Source organism: Mercenaria mercenaria, chromosome 5 (genome assembly GCF_021730395.1).
Source record: "Mercenaria mercenaria strain notata chromosome 5, MADL_Memer_1, whole genome shotgun sequence".
Taxonomy (NCBI): Eukaryota; Metazoa; Mollusca; class Bivalvia; order Venerida; family Veneridae; genus Mercenaria; species Mercenaria mercenaria.
In genome coordinates, this window is record NC_069365.1 from 46,997,154 (window position 1) to 47,016,748 (window position 19,595).

General features: G+C 34.6%; 1 protein-coding gene across 1 annotated transcript in view; it reads left to right on the top strand.

Annotated features, from left to right (window-relative positions):
* The first annotated feature begins 7,282 nt into the window (after nt 1-7,282).
* Nucleotides 7,283-19,595, top strand: part of LOC123558387 (uncharacterized) — a 37,318-nt gene continuing 25,005 nt past the window's right edge. Inside the window, exons 1-7 of the mRNA XM_053544580.1 lie at nt 7,283-7,973; nt 14,079-14,274; nt 16,342-16,442; nt 16,958-17,065; nt 17,970-18,137; nt 18,681-18,799; nt 19,345-19,462. Coding sequence (XP_053400555.1) covers nt 7,925-7,973; nt 14,079-14,274; nt 16,342-16,442; nt 16,958-17,065; nt 17,970-18,137; nt 18,681-18,799; nt 19,345-19,462 — 859 coding nt within the window. The 5' untranslated portion in view covers nt 7,283-7,924. The remainder of the gene's footprint in view (nt 7,974-14,078; nt 14,275-16,341; nt 16,443-16,957; nt 17,066-17,969; nt 18,138-18,680; nt 18,800-19,344; nt 19,463-19,595) is intronic.

Here is a 19,595-nt window from a genome sequence, read left to right on the forward strand (position 1 = left end):
TCTTTGTAACAACATGATGATATGAGTCTGTTAACATGTTATGCTGGAACAAGCGCAGTGTACAACTTGCACCTTCCTGGTATCAAGTACACATATGCATAAGTATTATTTCCCCCCGCTGTCCTTTTATCCACGGTCTCCATATTCCATATAAAATACATACATGTATTTGATTGTCAACTACCTTTTAAATCACTAATAACAAACCCTGTTCCACATTCTGAATACCTAGGTGTACATATTGGTACACCAAGACCTCTCTTACTGACCACGTGTATAATACATTGCACTGAGCATACTACAGCAATAAGTTACCACATTTCATACCTATCTAATATACAAAATTCTACCATATGCAAATATCAAACTAAACTTACACGAAAAATAAACGCAACAATTATATTTCCTCACCATTTCATTTTAAGAGCATACATCAATACTTATATTCCATATTTCGCTTCCTGTCATCTAAATGGCGCTGCACAAAATGCTCGTGAACCTCGTGCTATTTTACCACGAGGCGAATCAATACAAACTTTGCCAATTAGGCGTGACTTTACCTCTATTTTCGGTGTTTACCGCAGTATTGTTATGACCTAAAAGTGCAGACACGCCTCGATGCATAAAGTTAATCTATACATTGTCTCATTTACAAGGAGTATACTCAACACCGATCAAATTTCTTATTCAAATACCAAGGCTAAATATGGCAGAGAGAAATCGAATTTTGGGAATTTCACAGTTACAATGTTTCAAAATTAACAATTTTGACGTTAACATTACAGTAATAGCTGGTGACCGTCCACGTTCAGTTGCACCGCGTCTGACAAGCATACATCAATATAATATGATACGTCAACGTCATTTACGTGACAGCTTTGTGTTTGAGACGTCGCAATCCACGTCACATGTGATTGAAAATCCCGGACGACCAATTCACTGTGACACAGTCATAGATTGTTTGCGTAAACGCGGGATTCATTTCCGTCCTCCAACTCGATGTCAGGCTCTTGTCATCATCAAGAAAAGCAACGCCGGGCTCTAAATAACCGACAACGTCAGTAGGGAACTGTCGTATTTAGCGACGATTCAAGGTTTAATCTCCATCACGCTGACGGATAGGTCAGAATATACAGACGCCGCAACGAACGTTTCGCAAATAACTGTGTGTGTGTGAGGTTTATCCGTACAATGGTGGCAGAGTCATAGTATGGGCAACAATAAATTCCACCTTCAAGTCCACCCTTGTATAGGCTGTCATACAGAGAAATGGTGGCTATACGCGTTATTGACTGCACTGACGTTGAAGCATGGAAAGAAATATGCTCTCAGACGATATTCATTTTTTTGATGATAATTTTTTTTTCTGTTATGTTTACTTTGATTACACATATAGATTTGTATGGCTAAACATCAGTAGGTTATAAATATTGACTATTACAATACTTACTGCGTTTCTTTTTCGTGTCAGTTTACAATGTTGACTATTATCCATATAACATTTTGGGCTTTATCTTCAAAATTTCTGTGAACACTTTGGTAAGTATCCACCGACTAATACATATGCTTATATACTTGTAAATCTGGGTTATTTGATCTAAGATAAAAACTTCCTAACATGATCATATCATTGTTTATATATTAACTGAAAATTACAAAATAACATTCATTACCGAATGTCCATAAAATGAGGTTGAAAACAGTTTGAATCGCCAAACTCGTTCTCAAAAGCAAAATGTAAACATTGTTCAAGGGTTTCCAAAGTGAATAATATGTCCCATATGCAAATTGTTTAGTGCAAATGGTACAGCTTGTAAACTTTTTTGAATCAGTTATAACACTTTAAACGATCAGAATGAGTAACTAGAAAATATTGAAATAAACAATGTCCTTACCAAGTTTGACAGTTCATCCAGTTTGTAGTATTTTGGAATTATCATATCATTTTGTATTATCGGGTAAAAGGGTGTGGAAAATGTTGAGGTTTTGCGCAGCTAAACTAATTATAACTCAGAAATTTCATTAAAACACACAAAAATTGATAAAGTGGCAATGTAGTATAATCTGTGAACGTTTATTGACCGAAGCATAGAGATAACAAGAATATTTAGTATTTACATTGGTGTGTTTTACCCCGTTATGAGCATTAGTGTCAACGATATTTCATACAAAGTTTAATACTGCTGTTGCCTTTCATCAAAATCTGTCAAATGTTATTTAGAAGAAAGGAGATGCACTGACAAGACTCTGTGACTTCAACACAGACAGACAAAACAAAAAATGTTTCAATAAAAAATCACAGTTGTTCGAAGGACACCATAATCACGCAAAATCTATTCATGGCTAAATGTTGACGGTAGTGGTCACACTAACAGTTAGTTGTTTTAAACGGTGTCTGCACATATTGCCAGTGAGTGAACCTCAAACAACGACTACTTTTGTGGTCTTCATTTCTGACTTTTTAACAAACATCCACAACAAGCGTGTATTGTTCTTTCTACAATTCTGATTCTCATTTTATTCCCGAGAATGGATTACTATGTGCAGTTTATGTTCATCTGTCTACGGATATCATACTGCTGAACCCTAAGTGTTTAGCTTCATAATTTAATTCTGATAAACAGAATATCTCTGGTGTTTCTGTTGTGATCAGAAAAAGAAACAGTAAATCTGTCATAATATAGCCCTTGAAGGTAAATTAAGCACTGTTTTTACTGACATAAACGTTCATTGCTAAATACTATCTTTGCTGGTAAGGCAACCGAAGTACCATGCGTCAAAATAAATTGAAAGGCTACATATAATTAAGTCAAACACGATGCCACACGGGTGGTGAACGGGAAGTGCATCGTTTTACCTGGTGAACCGGGAAGGCGAAATTTTATATTACTGATTTCTTTGAAATTATAGATTCCAATAATTAATTAAGGTATCACTGACCTCAGTTTGCCATAAAAGAACACCCGTCAAGGCATTTAGTCATTAGAAATGCATGAAAACTCTTTTTATGCGATATAATATGGTGCGGTGAATAGGGAAGTGTTTCCATGAAGTGCATTGTGCTCGAATGTTCTCTTAAACGTAAAACTTTCTTGTAAAATGCAAACGTCAGTGATAAACTAGAGACACATGCGGGTATCCAATCTTTTATTCTAGTAACGAACGCTAGGTTTGATAAATCTGATCATAAATGAAATAAAATATACGTTAGATAGATAGATGATAAAATTTAATACATTTGAGCGTTAAACTACGCCAGGTACTTTAAAGTGGCATTACGCGCATCTTACTGCGCATAGTGTGTTTTGGGTGAATGTTTTATAAAAGCAATTTTCGGTTGCTGTGCATTTAAATGTGTTAAAGCAACGATAGTGCCGAATAGGTATTTGAAGTTGATGCTCTAGGAATAAAAGAATCGGACTAATGAAATAATAGTTCTTTTCTTCAATCTTCTTCGCAGTGATCTCCCTTACCTATAGGTAGAGATTTCTGAAGTTGAAGGGAAGCAACTCCTGCATGCAGCTTGACTTTTCTTAAAAAGACTGCTCCAGTCAAAATAAATAAAGTCATATTTGGAATGTCATTATTTCGTACTGGTAACAGTAAGAGTATGGTATATTGGGTTAAAAGCTATAATTTCCTCCTCCCTTTTTACACACACATTTATTTCAGCTGGATCTTTACTTGAAAAATGCATATAATTCCACTTTAAGCAAATCCCTATTGGCCATAGTATCAACGGGAAAATATAGTATATGACCTGAATAATGTTTTCACAACAAATAATTTATTTCGTATATATGCAAATAGTTGATGTAAAATTACAATCATCTACATTTATAATCGTTTCTTGATCTCTTGATGCCCCCGAAATGAAATGAAATTATATCGTTCCCCGCCTAGCTCTTAAGACCGCTTTGTATTCATTGTAACTAAAGTGATGTTTGTACATTATTGTACATTTCAATGTTGCTTCCAGTCTTTTATTAAAAATCTCCTCGTATGATCTTTTCAAGTATTTATTTGCCGCAGTCTTTGTATAGTCCTACTTGATTATAGTTTAGGCCAAATCTGTTATTGAATTTAATCGATGACTTGTCAAAATGTTAAACGTTCAGTATATAGGGAACAAACAATCTTGTGAATGAAACTAAAAAAGAGATGGCCAAAAAGTGATAAAAGCCCAAACCATTTTTATTCGAAAATTTTCGAAGTCAAGTACGTCAGAATGTTGTTCTTGTTACAGAGTGACGTAGTTCTGACTATAACAGTAAACTGTTTAAGAGTTGTCGTTCGTTCGATTTTCTATTAGGTGTGACAAGACAAAATATAACGCGAAAGTATGCAATATGAACATGACAGAACACACAGTACGTGCAATTTATCAAACCTGATTTGAAAAAAAAAAAACATTAATGAGCGATAGGTAGAGTTTTGAGGAAGCAGGCAATATGAGGAAAGGTCAAAGAAAGGCGGACATAGTACAAACAGAAAGGAGATATTATTTTCATTTTCACATGCATTTGAAGACCAGACATACACATCATTCTGCTCACCGAATACCCCTCCTCGAGGTACAAAGGAGACCAATACGTGGAAGATTGCACATCGACAACACAGATATAATAGCTAATTTAAGTGCATGACAATTACAATTTGTAATTAACCCTTAACCTGCTAAATTTATATAATGAACTTGTCCATTTTTCAATTTGGACAATATCATTAACTGTTAAAAGAGGTGTTTACCAAAAAGATACTAACTGAATAGCGAACAGTGCAGACCATGATCAGACTGCACGGATGTGCAGGCTGATCTTGGTCTGCACTGGTCGCAAAGGCGGAATCACTTGCCGCCAGCAGGCTAAGAGTTAAATACTTTTTTCGAAGGGACTCCTAGCTTCGAAAGGGACTGATTTCCCGTCGGTTGTATCTTACCAACATTTCGACGTACAATGTACATACCAGACTACCGAACTAAAGCGAGACAGAGAAAGAGTTTAGCTATATATTAAACCTTACAAATCTAAATCATGTTTAATTCTTAATTTACTTTTCAAATTGAAAATGGAGTCAAAAGAAATCAGTTTGTGATTATCGATTTTAGTATTAATTGATAAACAGAATGACATATGAATGTCTACGTCTTTCATCAAGTTTATATTAAATAGATCTCGTGTTTATCCAATAATGGCTTTATAAAGCATGCATTATTCTCACTTTTAAAAGGATTTTTAAAATCATCGTCAAAGAATAATCCATGTCCATTTTGATGTTTCATCAATATAAATGATTACGAAAAAAAGGGTATAGTTACCGCCATTAAAACGGAAAATATATCGGTATAGATATATACATAACACGCATTAACAGAAATACACGAGATTTCTAATGCTTGCATGGTCCTAGAGGGTCATGTTATAACCAGATGCCTTTCCTGGTTCCCGGGTTTGTAAGTTCTTACCTATTCTTCCTGTTTGAGAAGACTTTCCCAAAACCAGTTGTAAAAAGTCAATAAGTTAGTATCAGATTCGCCAAGAACAAAATTAAGGCCAAGCAATATATCACGCATTCTATTACTCTAGAAAGGTACATAATTTCATTTAAATATTCATTTGCATTGGCCCTTGAGCGTTATGTGCAAAAAAAACTATTTTATTTCTTTATGTTTAGCTTTTTGTACTTAAAAAATCTAAAATAACCCATGCATTCTTGACTGAAAATAATACGAACAATAACATTCCTAGATTGAATTTTTAAAGAAATCAATTTTTAAATTAAATTTCCTGATTACCTCAGTTATAACATTGTTTTAAATATACTGTATCTTCTTTTTGATGCCCGCTGCATGCATATTCTTCATAGTATACTTTCTATTAATAATTATAATTGAGTTTAAAGTGCTATTAATTTCAGTTAAATATCCGTATTATATATACATTTGTAGAGAGTAATTCAAATCTATTTAAATCCATAAAAATGAAAGAGAAGAGAGCTATTATGATACAGCGCAACCTCTGTATACCGACATTGTTAGGAAGAATAAAATGTGTTTATTGTATACAGGTTTTGCTGTGAAGAGGTCAACATACCAACAAACTGCTTTAGTGCACGGGGAAACATTGAAATAAAACGGATTCTGGTTTTTTGGTGTCAAATATTTTAGAACAAAAAGGGTTCCGGTACATGAGAAAACCAACATTGTGCGTTTGCGACCAGCATGGATCCAGACGAGCCTGCGCATCCGCGCAGTCTGGTCAGGATCCATGCTGTTCGCTTTCAAAGCCTCTTGCAGTTAGAGAAGCCGTTAGCGAACAACATGGATCTTGACCAGACTGCGCGGATGTGCAGGCTGGTCTGGATCCATGCTGGTCGCAAATGCACTATGTTGGTTTTCTCATGGTGCGGTTCATTTTGTTTTACCTCCAACAAGAGTCTAGCATTTCCATTGGTTAAAATGAGGTCACATGGTGACCCGCTGTGCGGAGGGTCTGTAGATTTTCTAGTTGTTTTAGACCCAATCTGATTGAAATCTCGATCTTCTAGTACACGAAGCGTAGCTGTCTATTGAGGAGATGGTTTTAATCAGATTGTTTTAGACTAAAATTACGTGGTCGATAAAACAAATAAATTATTTGATTTGTTAGTGACCTTCTACAGAAATATGTTAGGTCGGGTCAATATGGTAAATATTGGGACTCGGCTAACGTCGTACCCCCTCCACACACGCACGCACGCACGCACAGACACACACACACACACACACACACACCTCCCCCATTTATCAAACTGACCCCGCTTATTTCCGTGATGGGTCACTAACCAGCCCAATAATTAATTATAAGTTGTCTCATTTTGTTTCTTACTTTTTACACATGGAAATACAATCTTAAGTTCTTACACTAGTAGTTAGTTAATCAACTAATATACAAAATAACATGAACGTTGAAAAAACTAACGAACAAATAACGCGAACCCATAAAATACGGAGGGTGACTGTTAAAGGTACTTTGGTTCAACTTTTTCTTACGAAAGGTTTTACGGATCAGTACTGCTGTTTACACAAAGTTAAGCATGTTTCTAAAGGATGTATTTCATGTTATTAAATATGTATTGACAAATACTAATTCTCGATATCAAAAGCAGTGAAATTTAATGTATGAATTTTTGGCTCCGTCTTCCAAATCAAATATAATTGGATTTCAGTATGTTTATATCAACCTATATTAATTCTCACAATAAACAACAAAGGGTAACGACAAACCCTTTTCTTCCGCTGACTAAACCAGCTATACGATTCTTATTCATACGATAAATGCAAAGATCGATCCGACTTTCTAAACATTTTTTTCAGTTATTGTATACTTGCATTGCAATTTTTATTTAATAAAATATAAAGAATACAGTATATAAAAAATAACTTTGCTTTTGCCAAAATCTGCATGTACCCTTTTATAAAAGAGTCAGGAACAGTGTCATTTCGGATCGGAATCGCGCACATAAAGGATTTAGTTTTCTCTTTTCGGATTTTAATACACGGTCATATTACCTTTTCATCAACAATTGATAAAAAACCAGGGAAAATGAATACAATGGATTCAGTATTAGATAATACACAATTAATCAAACTCTCTCTAAATTTAGAAGAAAACACACAATAGACAAAAGATCGGAACAAAGGGGTTACTCAGAGGCCGGGATAATTTCTCATAAGTTTGGATACATAACTGAATGGAAGCAATGTGAACATAGAACAAAGTTGCAGTTTGGATTAACTGAAGAAAAAATGGTGAAATTGTGTATCAGTTTATTATTTACATTTAAAACCAACACTGTGCAAGGATGGAGTTGGGTGAATGACAGAAAACTTTGAAACATTTAAAAGAAAGAAAAAATAAACAAGACCTTAAGGATATATTTGATAATGTGGATAATTATATTGCTCATTGGAACAGCTTCTTTTCAAGGAATATGTAAGTTTCTTTTGTTTATATGTTTATATCTTTTAATTTATTTTTTAGTTTTTCTTTATTTTTAGGCCCGCTGAGGTAACTTCTTTCATTATCCCCGTATCTGGCCGGAGAAAAGGCATCCGCCTTACAAAATTAATCACATAATATATAAGCACAATCAAGAAGTTAACATAATTATATTTTTCATGATACTGTGAAATCATTTCATTTCGAGGGCACACAATTTCGTGGTTTGCCCCAAAACAGCTTATCCGTTGCAATATGAATTTATTGACTTTATTTTGAATATGAAATGGATGGGAATTTTTATTTATTCGTTGAAAATTATTTTCGAGGAGTCACTAAACCGCGAAATCCACGAAAATTAGTCCCACGCGAAAATTGATGATTTCGCAATATGTGAAATGTTATTGAATCATTAAAAGTCAGCATCATGTAAAATACTATAGGAATTAATAGTAATTCTTAACCATTGTTCTGAAAGGAAGAAGTAGCGCAGCACTGCCAAAAAAGTGAAAGTGCATGAAGAAATAATTATTGTAACAAAAAACAATGAATATCTTGTCCTGATATCGTGTTCATTTAGTGACATTTCATCAACATTTACCAAGTGTAGTTCATAATCATTACCCACAAAAACTAAAACATGAATTCAAACTTCAGCCAAAAACATGGATTTCATTCTTCATTGGAATAACATTGTAAACTGCAGATAAGCCTAATAAAGTGTATATCGTTTCGCAACCATGAGACAGACTAAAGTAATGTGCAGGTACTTTAATGACACTTTGTTACAGAAAATTATACATAATATAAATATACGAAGCTACAGAAATATTTCAATGGTGCACATTGCTATCTTATTTAGGAGAGAAAGTTTTTTTTATAATTTTAAATGTTATTTTCTTAATTTGACCCAAGCCCAATCATAGAAATCAAGATGTTGCGAGTTCGATCGCAGGGTTTTTCAATCAGCTGCAATGTTCTTTGTGACAATTTGTAGGAAAGAGTACCTCTTAACGTATTCGTCCTCCATATCTGATTCATGTTCACTTAAGGAAAGTTACATATAGTTCAGGTGGCTCCAGACTGTGTGGGTTAAGATAGATGATCGCCGTTACGTTACTTTAAGGTAGTGGACCCGCAATGACAATCGGCCGTTTCGGTTCGATTACGTGTTTCCCGTATATGATTTCAGCATTCTTGTTTTGAAAAGACAAATTTTCTGTTGAAGAATGCCGAAATAAGTAATCGCACGGAAGTTGCAGATTGTCATAAGATTCCGCTACCTAATATAGCATTAAAATGATGTTTAACCCATACAAGCATCAAAACAAAAACTTTGGCTTAAAATGCGATTTGAGTGCACAAGAAAATGATTTAAAGATGTATAAATAAATATTGATCGTCGTAAATTAATCCTTAAACCTTTTGTCACCTTATATTTAAAGCACAATCAGCTGTAATATACATCAAGTGTATTTTGTTGTGAACATAATTATATGTATCTGTTTTAAAAAGTTGATGAAAGGGGTAAACCGTAGTCTTTTATCCAAAACACATATCAAATTGAGCTTACATATATATATTCTTTATCAAATTATTCTGATAAAACTAATATAACTAATTAATTATCAATAGAATATACCAAATATTCATCATTACTTTACCACTATGGGTGATAAATGAGCCGCGCTATGGGAAAACCAACATAGTGCGTTTGCGACCAGCATGGATCCAGACCAGCCTGCGCATCCGCGCAGTCTGGTCAGGATCCATGCTGTTCGCTTTCAAAGCATGTTGCAATTAGAGAAACTATTAGCGAACAGCATGGATTGTGACCAGACTGCGCGGATGCGTAGGCTGGTCTGGATCTATGCTAGTCGAAAACGCACTATGTTGGTTTTCACTTGGCGCGGCTCAAATATCATTAATGTAAATATAACAGCACACTGTAAACCTGAATCTTGTAGATCTCACGCATCACTCGACTGCATCAAGAGATTTGAGATCGGGTCATATATATTCTTAAGGATTCAACATCGATCGAGCAACTTTTTAAACTTATATTTGACTTTGGTGCATTGAAGGTGAAAATACGTTCTTAAGATACAAACAGAGCCACCCATATAAATATGTGTACTGAATTCAGGATAGCATATTATAATGTTCAAAGTTTTCTCCTATTTTTTATCTCACTTGACGACTCAAGTACTTTCCATTTCTGATTCGTTCTTATACATGATTTCATTGTTTTAATTTTATTAATGTGTAAAAACTACTTTTCAGTATGAAAATATGTCAGACAGAACACTTGTAGATTTAAATATTTAGTCAATATTATAGTCTCATCTGAGTACATACAATACAGGTACATAAAATACTTAACATATTTAAAACCTCAGTACACAGTCATTTAATACATTAGAATTATAAGACTTTTGTTTCTTGCATACCAGACGGGGATTTCCGGTATTTTGCCGGTGCTGGAAAAATCCATCTTACACCCCGGGGTGTAAGATGACTCTCGTGCTTTAAATGACGTATTACGAACTACATATATGTAGAATATTTATGTAGTTATTTATATTTTATTTCGAAAAACGGAATAAAAATCCAATACCTTGACAGTTCCTCTTTGTTCCTGACAGTATATTTCTCGATTCAAAACACGTTGTTTTATCAAAAATTCATAACGTTACGCTGGAACTGATAAAACAAAACCGGAACTAAACATTGTTATTTGTCTTTGAAACGTCATGACGTCTATCCTGTTTACGGACGTTGATTTCCCGCGCTTTGTTTAAATACGCTGCTATAAGAAATAGTTCTAAAAAGAAAGCCGTCCGACTGATTTTATTTTTATCATTATATCTTTATATCGGTATGCAAGAAAAAGATTCTGTCACTGGTTATAGGTTCAGATGGGAATATCCGGCTCTCGGGTAACTGTTTAGGCGGTAACTCGGTAGGAACCTCGTTACCGCCTAAACAGTTACCCTCGAGGCCGGAAATTCCCATCTGCACCTACAACCAGTGAAAGAATCTTATAATACTACACCGTGTCTACCACCCACATGTACACGTAATAACAACGTTAAAACTAAGATGTTGTTGCTAATCTTTAATTAAAAACTAATAAAACTTACGACCTAAATTTACATTAAAGCTCTATAAAAACAAGAGCTGTTTGTAAGACAGCACACTCGACTTTTCTCAGTGCTTGTTTCTGAATTAGAGCTTTGAGATTAAATGGGGCTTAACTCAATCAAATATATAATAAGAGTCATGGGGATTGTTTCTCCTGGTGTTTGTTTGTTAGTTTATTTTGGGTTTAACGCCATTTTCAACAGTATTTCAGTCATGTAACGGCAGACTTCAATAATTAATAACTATTTTAAGTCTCAAGTCAAAAGCTTTGACAGAGATATTTGACTTTATCAAAAACTTTAAACGATTTGTTTTGCGTAACCGTTGCTAGAAAAGTCAAATACAATTGCGAAAGTAGGTCAAGGCACACGTGTATTTCACACTCCTTTGCGTATATGAATAACACGTCTGGAATAGCAGTAGACATGTATAACAATAAAATATTATGTTCATTATAATTTCCTTAAGATATAAAGTGTCATACTGTTCATACCAGTTTGCGTTTTATTACAAGAAAGTAACAGGATAATTAAAGGGGCCTCCGTGGCCGAGTGGTTAAGGTCGCTGACTTCAAATCACTTGCCCCTCACCGATGCGGGTTTGAGCCTCACTCGGGGCGTTGAATTCGTCATGTGAGGAAGCCATCCGGCTGGCTTACGGAAGGTCGGTGGTTCTATCCAGGTGCCCACCCGCGATGGAATAATAAGACCTGGGGTCTTCCTCCACCATCAAAGCTAGAAAGTCGCCGTATGACCTATACTCGTTAACCCCCACCCCCACCCTCCTCCCTCGAAAAAAAAAGAGAAAAAACAGGATAATTGAGAAAAAAAACAGAGACCACTACTACAGGGCGGCCAACCCACGTGACATTTAGGTATCGTAATACTTTTGCTTAAAATTTCCTTATCACTTGACTGGTTTTGATGATATAAAAGGCATCAAAGACAGGAAAACGAATGCTTTCCTTGAAATAAAACACCTGCTAGATATTCTCAATACTTTTCTCAAACACTTTGCCCAAATAATCCTCAAGGACCAAATGTGTAGGATTTGTGTTTGAAGAAAGTACTGAGAATGTGTGACAGACGCATTATGCCAAGGAAAGCACGCGTTTTCCTGTCTTCGATGCTTTTTATCTTATGAAAATATGCCAAGGGATAAAAAAAGACTGAACACCACTAAATCCGGCTGTTCTTTATTTCATATAAACATATAAAATCCACTTACTTTATAACGGTTTTTCGACTTTTTCTAGCATATAAGATTTTCAGAGACTTATATTCTCATAAAGAACTATATCGCTGCTATAGAAAAACAAAAACAAAAAGGGGTGTTAAGTTTTATATAAGAAAACTACACTTCGTTAAATACAACCCACTGAATTTTCTCCTTTTCGCTTCTTTCAATGTCCCATTCCGAGACATTAAATTCTTCCGCCGGCATTTTTACCTAACATGCCGATTTCGATAGAATGCTACATACAAGAAGAGTAAAAGAAAACACGATACTATTGAGATAGGACACGAGGAAAGGAAGAAAGTTTAGCACTGTTTATATTTGGACTACGTGTGACCTGCGGAGGCTTACATTTGATTTGGTAGTGATCAGTCTATAAGCAAAAATCTTACATGAATCGAGTTATTCTTCCGTGACGTGTGTACGATACCGAAAAGTCACGTGGGATGGCCCCCATTACTATCGTCTTATCAATTTTATCGTTCGTAAACATTTTAAAATGAGTGTTCTGTCATTTACCTTGTCCTTACTGACAGCCTATAAAACCTTCAACTGAAAATGATTGTTTTGTTTTTCAACTGAGATGCTTTAAATTCTATTTAATGTCAATATCTAATAAAGTTTTAATCGAATAGCTAAATTATCAGTAAAATTACAGAACTGAGTAAAGAAGGTCGATTTTTGATCAATTATTGCCTATTGCGTCTTACATTAAGTTTAGATATATTTCATGCTGCGTAAGCATGCACGAGTTTGTCCATGAATTTCAAATAATTCCTTACGTGTATAAGAGACTTCGTTAGGCACGAGTTGCCAACCCTTTGTTCTATTAGCTGTCCACGGTGAGCTGGTTGTCCAGCCTTCATCCGTCGTCATTCGCTGTCTGTCGTCTACAAAGTCATCTTATTCGCTAAACTGGCACCAGTCGTAGTCTGTAGCCTATAACATCCCAACACGGATATCTCATCTGTCACTTGACGTCATTTTAGGGCCGACAGAGGTAAACATAGTTACACCTTTAAACTACTTTTTCAATTTTTATGTTGATCTCATAAAAATCAAACGTGAAAAAGAAGGAGATAATTGATATTTATTTAAAAAAGATTTATGACTTTCAGCTTTTCACTTCCCCTCTGTGCTATATATCACAGTTCAATCATTCAGTCATCGTAAAAAATAAAGTGTTCAAAAATGGGCAAAACGTTAATCAAAAGGAAATGGAGATATTAATAATACTTTATCACCTTTCAATATGGAGTCATGGTTCGTGTGTTCATTGGCAGCTATCAAATTACATTAAATTCCTTACAGTAAATTCAAAGTTATTGCCTTTAATGTTCATAAACTGGTAGAAAGGGAAATAACTGCATCGTATTAAAGAGAACGTCAAGGTTATTTAAGCTTTCAATTGACTACAATTCTTTTAACTTACATTAATTCCTTCAGTGTATTTGAAGCAGTTACCTTAAATATTAAAACACAAAAATGGGCATAATTTTATTATTATTCAAGACATGATAATGGCTCTTTTACATTTTATATTATCATGTTGCCATCCATAATTAATTCAAGTTATTTTTTTGTACGGACGGACGAACGAACGGACGGGGAAAACTCCACTCATTTTTCCCAGCACATACGATGGTACCCTAGCATATGTATGTACTTATTTATAAATCGACAAATAATTTAACAAATAGTTTCCCTTTTAATCAACAGCATGCCAGTGCACGTTTCCAACCGAGCTGACAGGCACGTGGGTGTCAAGCAACGACGGCACGTGGGAGATCAACTCCACACATCTGCTAAACTTCTATACACTATCAAGCACTACCGGAAATACCATATCAACAGGAGTGTCACAGCTGAACTTTGAATGCTACGAAAATCAAGGGGACACGAAATATGCAATCAAGTAAGTATTACAGAACTAGTCGAGATTTTTGACAAGTTAACACTACACTTTGGCATGATAATATAAGACAACCTGTGGCGTTCCATACTATCTGAAATTACATTTTCACATGTCATTTACAAGACATGGATGGTAGCTTTAATGATAGTGTTCTGAGTTTTTTTTGTTCTTTAGGACAATAAAACTTAATTTCATTTCAATATCTTACTGAAATAGGGACATGTGCAAAAATATGCAAACATACATTCTGAACCTACGCCAGATTGTATTGAAAGGTGTAATTGTTTCAATATTAATATTATCTGACATTTCTTTATACGTTAAATGCTTCAAAGGTGATTTAAATGTATATATTTCGCATCAATAGCATTTCAAAAATACACTGTCCATTATATGAAATACAATACCAGGCATGATAAAAGGCTGTAAAGAAAATGTACAGTTATTTGAATTCGAACACAATAAAAGCCGACATCTTAACAAAATAGATTGAACATTTGAGCATTCAGTTTGATTTACATTCTATTCAGTTTCTTTACAGAATGACAAGTAAAAGGCACAGCATTACACTGGTTAGGTTTCAAATAAAGAATCTACATGCAAAGAAAAACGACAATCAATACATATAATATATGTATATACATACTGTGAAATCATAAATATTCATGAGGGACAAATTTTAATTGATTTCGTAGTTGCGTAAAATTCCCATGCACTTTATATTCAAAATTTGAAATCCATGAAATAATAAATATATTATATTATATTATATTATATTATACCAAATTTATATAGCGCCCTTTTTATGACAAACGTGTTCAAAGGCGTTTTACATGGCGCAAAGGCAGCAAGTGAGGGCGCCAAATTCATTCTCTACTTGTACAGACAAAGAGCGATCTGACCAGAGGGGCAGAGCGAGAGAAAGCTCCCAGAACAGAAAAAAAGAGAGAAAAATCCTTTTTAGATACAGGCATGTCTGGCTAACTTAGACTAGCTCTTTGCGAATAGACAATCTGGTTCTTTAACGTGTCCGGTGTACAGCACCGATGCACCCGAAGCCGACTTTCCTGGGAAGAACCAGTACTGGACTCATAGTAAAGTGGGATACATTCAAAGCAACTCAGAAATTTCCAGTGCCTGAACCTGGATTCGAACCCCAGACTTCTGGATTGACGGTCAAGCGGGTTACCATTAGACTACTGGGCCGCCTACAATTCCCACGCTTTGAAAAAAAAAACAAAAAAAAAAAAACACGAAGTATCGTGTCCACGACACTACATGGTTTCACAGAATAGGCAAACTTATCCGAAGCATTGACTTTGTCGCGGTGTACATTTTGTACATTCAAATGAAAAGCGTTTCATAATATGAATATTATGTTTACTTTTCTCATTTTATCAGGATTGAAATAAATAACCAGACAAAAAAGTAAAATCTAAAAAAATCTAAATACAGCATTCTATAAATTATGATAAATGAAGGTAGGCAGTGTTAATAAATATTTAGTAGTGCATACTTGCATTTTAGTACCATTTCTATCCCAAAAATACATTTTGAATCATGTAATATATTCTATAAGCAAACATCTAAGGTAATACTAATTTCTTTATTATACCTGTATACGCGAAAGCTAAGTAATCAACCTAAGAGGCTGCAACCGAAGGTAACAGCATAATAGTGTTGTTAGAAGTGTACATGACAAACACATGATAATCTTAAACCTATTTCTTTGGCAAAAAACAGCAGAATATGAAAGAAAGTAAAGGGGGATGGGGGCTAGATTGTCTAGTTGATACTGTCTGTGACTCCAAATCACTTTCCCAACCCTACATCCCCACCTCCACAGCAGCCATCACCCATCCTTCAAAACTAGACCCGGAGTATCAACTTTTATATGAAGACAGTTCATAGAAGTTCGGTAATCTACACATATGTCTGTCAGTGCTAAAATACTGGGAAGGGAGCTGTGGTTCTTCCTTGAACGTCACAATACGATTTAGCTAAATTATGTCCCCATCAATCAAGCACTGAATGTAATGTTTTTAAGAAATGGTATTTACATTACAGATCAGAGCTGTTTCAGCTTCTCGGAGGTCAAAGGTCAGTTTATACATGTATAGACATCACCGAGATTTCGGAGAATAAGCTTTTATACTACCATGCAACAGGTACATGTTTTTTGCTTGTTCTTTTTTTCATTTTCTAAGTAATGCCAGTCCTAACAAAATCGAACTGAAATTACAACACTGTTCAAGTTGTCACGTACCACTAATAATTTTCTTAACATACTTTGAAAATGAAATGACACAATTCTCTTTTGTACAACATTTTGACAATCTATTATCTTCTTAAGTCAGCATACAGTGATATTTTGACCTGAGTATCAAAACCAACCGTTTATTTATACGAGAGGCTATTTATTATTCAGTTTAAACATATGTATTGCCAAGAATACACAAACTAGTTTTGTACAGTTACAATGACAAGTTGTGAGATATTAAGGAAAGGATACGAACGAAAGACAATGTCACGTCTTTTAGAATTCTCTCATATACTTGTCATTTAGCGGCAACAACTCCGCAAAGTGAATGATCGCTCCGGAAAGTGAATAATTACACCGCAGGACGAAAAATAGCCTAAAGACCGTTGCTGTTTTTGTATCACGTATTACATGATATTTCAGTTGCTGACCCATCTGGATTTCAGTTCACGATACAGTCGGTGTACGAGAATATATGTAACTGGGCATCCTATATACAGCCGTACAACTACCATATCGCCCTCAAATCAGGTAAAATTAGGTTTTGATACTGAAGTAAAGTATTTTCTATATATGTCAGTGTTTTGTTGTTTGATCCACCAAATGCAGGGTTTGCAGTTAACTGTCGAAAAGATATAAACTATCAACATTCGAAAGGTCTTTGAGGGTGGTAGAATGATCTAACTGCGTTTTCAAAATGTCTTTAATTACGTCAGATGTATCACCAAAATTGTAATTTCCGCAGTGTAAAAATCAGGCAAAATATCTATTTTGAAAACAAATTAGTAGAAAAATACCACCAAACACGAAAAACTAATTACATTTTTTTATTTGCATGGAAATATTGTTTTGACGCTTACTAAGATTTGGTGAACATTTTATAACGATCCATTTAAAAATAAAGTCAAAGTGAAAAAAATACGATGTAAAATGGCTGAAATTAACAATGTAAAGTACATAAAGTTGTTTGTTGATCAATTTAAAACAAATCAAGATATGTTGAAAATTTTTAAAAAGTTTTTATTTCCACCGCCAGAGTTCTTCAGTATGGTATATAATGTCAATGATACTGTTTTATACTCAGACAGAACTCAGGGAAATCCTTATTAACCTTTAACCTGCTGGCGGCAAGTGACTTTGCCTTTGCGACCAGTGCAGACCAAGATCAGCCCGCACAACCGTGCCTGCACTGTTCGCTATTCAGTCAATAAACGTTTATTAAATAATAAGTGGTACTGCCCAAATTGAATGATGGCCTGGTTCATTTAAAAATATAGTAGGGTAAAGGTTAAAGAAAAGGTGGATCACTCTACATGCTATTGATTTACTTAGTTCTAAAATGTGTTCTACATATCATTGATTAATTGCACGGTTCTAAAGTGTGTTGATCTATTTGTTTCATAGATAATGACTCAAATAATTTTTTTTGTTTTAGGTACAGAGACAACAGCTCTTCAAAATTGTCCGTCTTCTTTGTTTGGATCTTACAATTACGACACGTGCATTGATGTGAATTCGAATGACACGAGCTTAGACGTGTGTGATACGAGGCAGCAATTTATTTATAACTACACATTATGTAACACCACACAGATGTTCTCATGTAAGAAAGTTTCTCTTTCATTATAATAAAAGTAGAAACAAATGCCGGTTCGATTTACTAATTCTGTAAGAGATTTTAGGCGAAATATCTGTTTTAAAAGAATACAAAAATTATAACATTCCTCAGTTCACCATTGTTGGAGGTAATTTTGAGCGTACTTTGAACATTTTTATTTTATGTCTAAACTCATATTTTTGTTGTAAAGATATATAGCGATGTTGTTTTAATGTTAATTTAGACACCGTGAAAATTTTGGAAGAATCCGACAACACGGGTAAAAAAGTATTGATTCACGTACAAAAGCGCCTTTGTACACAAAGTAAATAGTGTACTCTGAAAGTTGCTTTCGACCTTATATCAGGGCAATAAGATGTCTGTAGCATCGCCTTGCCGTCTTCGGTGGTGACTGATAATTTAAGAGAACGATTTATACCGTGACAGACTAAATATGTCATCTCTCAACTGACATAATAGTTAAAAAATTCAGCGGCCCAAAGCACAAACTAACGGAAAATATTGTTTCAAAGTAACTTACCATTTCAGTGGAAGGTGTGTTAGACTGTGTGCATCATGAAGAAAGTGGATCTATCTCCTATCTCACACTGTATAACAGGGACAGCACCGCACCGGACAATAATAACTACTTCCAGTTTGTGTGCTTGGTACGTTAATAATAGTATAAAGTAATTTCTAGAGAATTACACTTATTACAGTTTGTATGCTTGGTAGGTACACAGAAGTCACAACTTTTAGCCCATTTGTCATCAGGCCATAAAATGTTTGAATCCTTATTGAATGACAGTGAGTCAGCATGTTTCTAATGAAAGAGTAGACCTCAGTTTTCTGATATGTGGGTTTAGCATTGTCATCGTACATGTATCAAGCCGAAATGTGTAATATATGTTAAGATATTTCATGAAAAGTGGTATAAAATAGAATATAAAATCTTATTTTTCCTTTTTTTCATATTCTGAAACGACAGAAACATTTACATCGTCTATTCTCGCGATTTTACAACCTAGTATTATCAGAAACTGGTTTCTCTATAATAGCGAAACTATTTTCGGAAAAATAACAATGGTATTCATGTGCCATTTCAACTAAAATGTAAATGTTTAATATTATTATCCATATAAAGAGTTAATATTTTTATATATGTTCTTGACACTAGCTGGACTTAACATTTCACTTTCTCGATCATTTTCAGGCTGTAGAATTGTCTGATGGTATTGTATACGTGACAGCTAACCCAAACAAATGTAATGATAACCAGAGCACTACGGCAATAGACAGTCCTGGGGAGACACTCCAGCTCACGTCATATTGTAAGCACTTTCTAACGCAACTTTTTTTTATGACAAGCTTCATTTACTCTTGAAGTCTGAGATAAAAATCGTTTATATACGAATGTTTGAGAAAAGTAAATCTCGTTTAAGCCAAGAACTGTTTTACTCTATT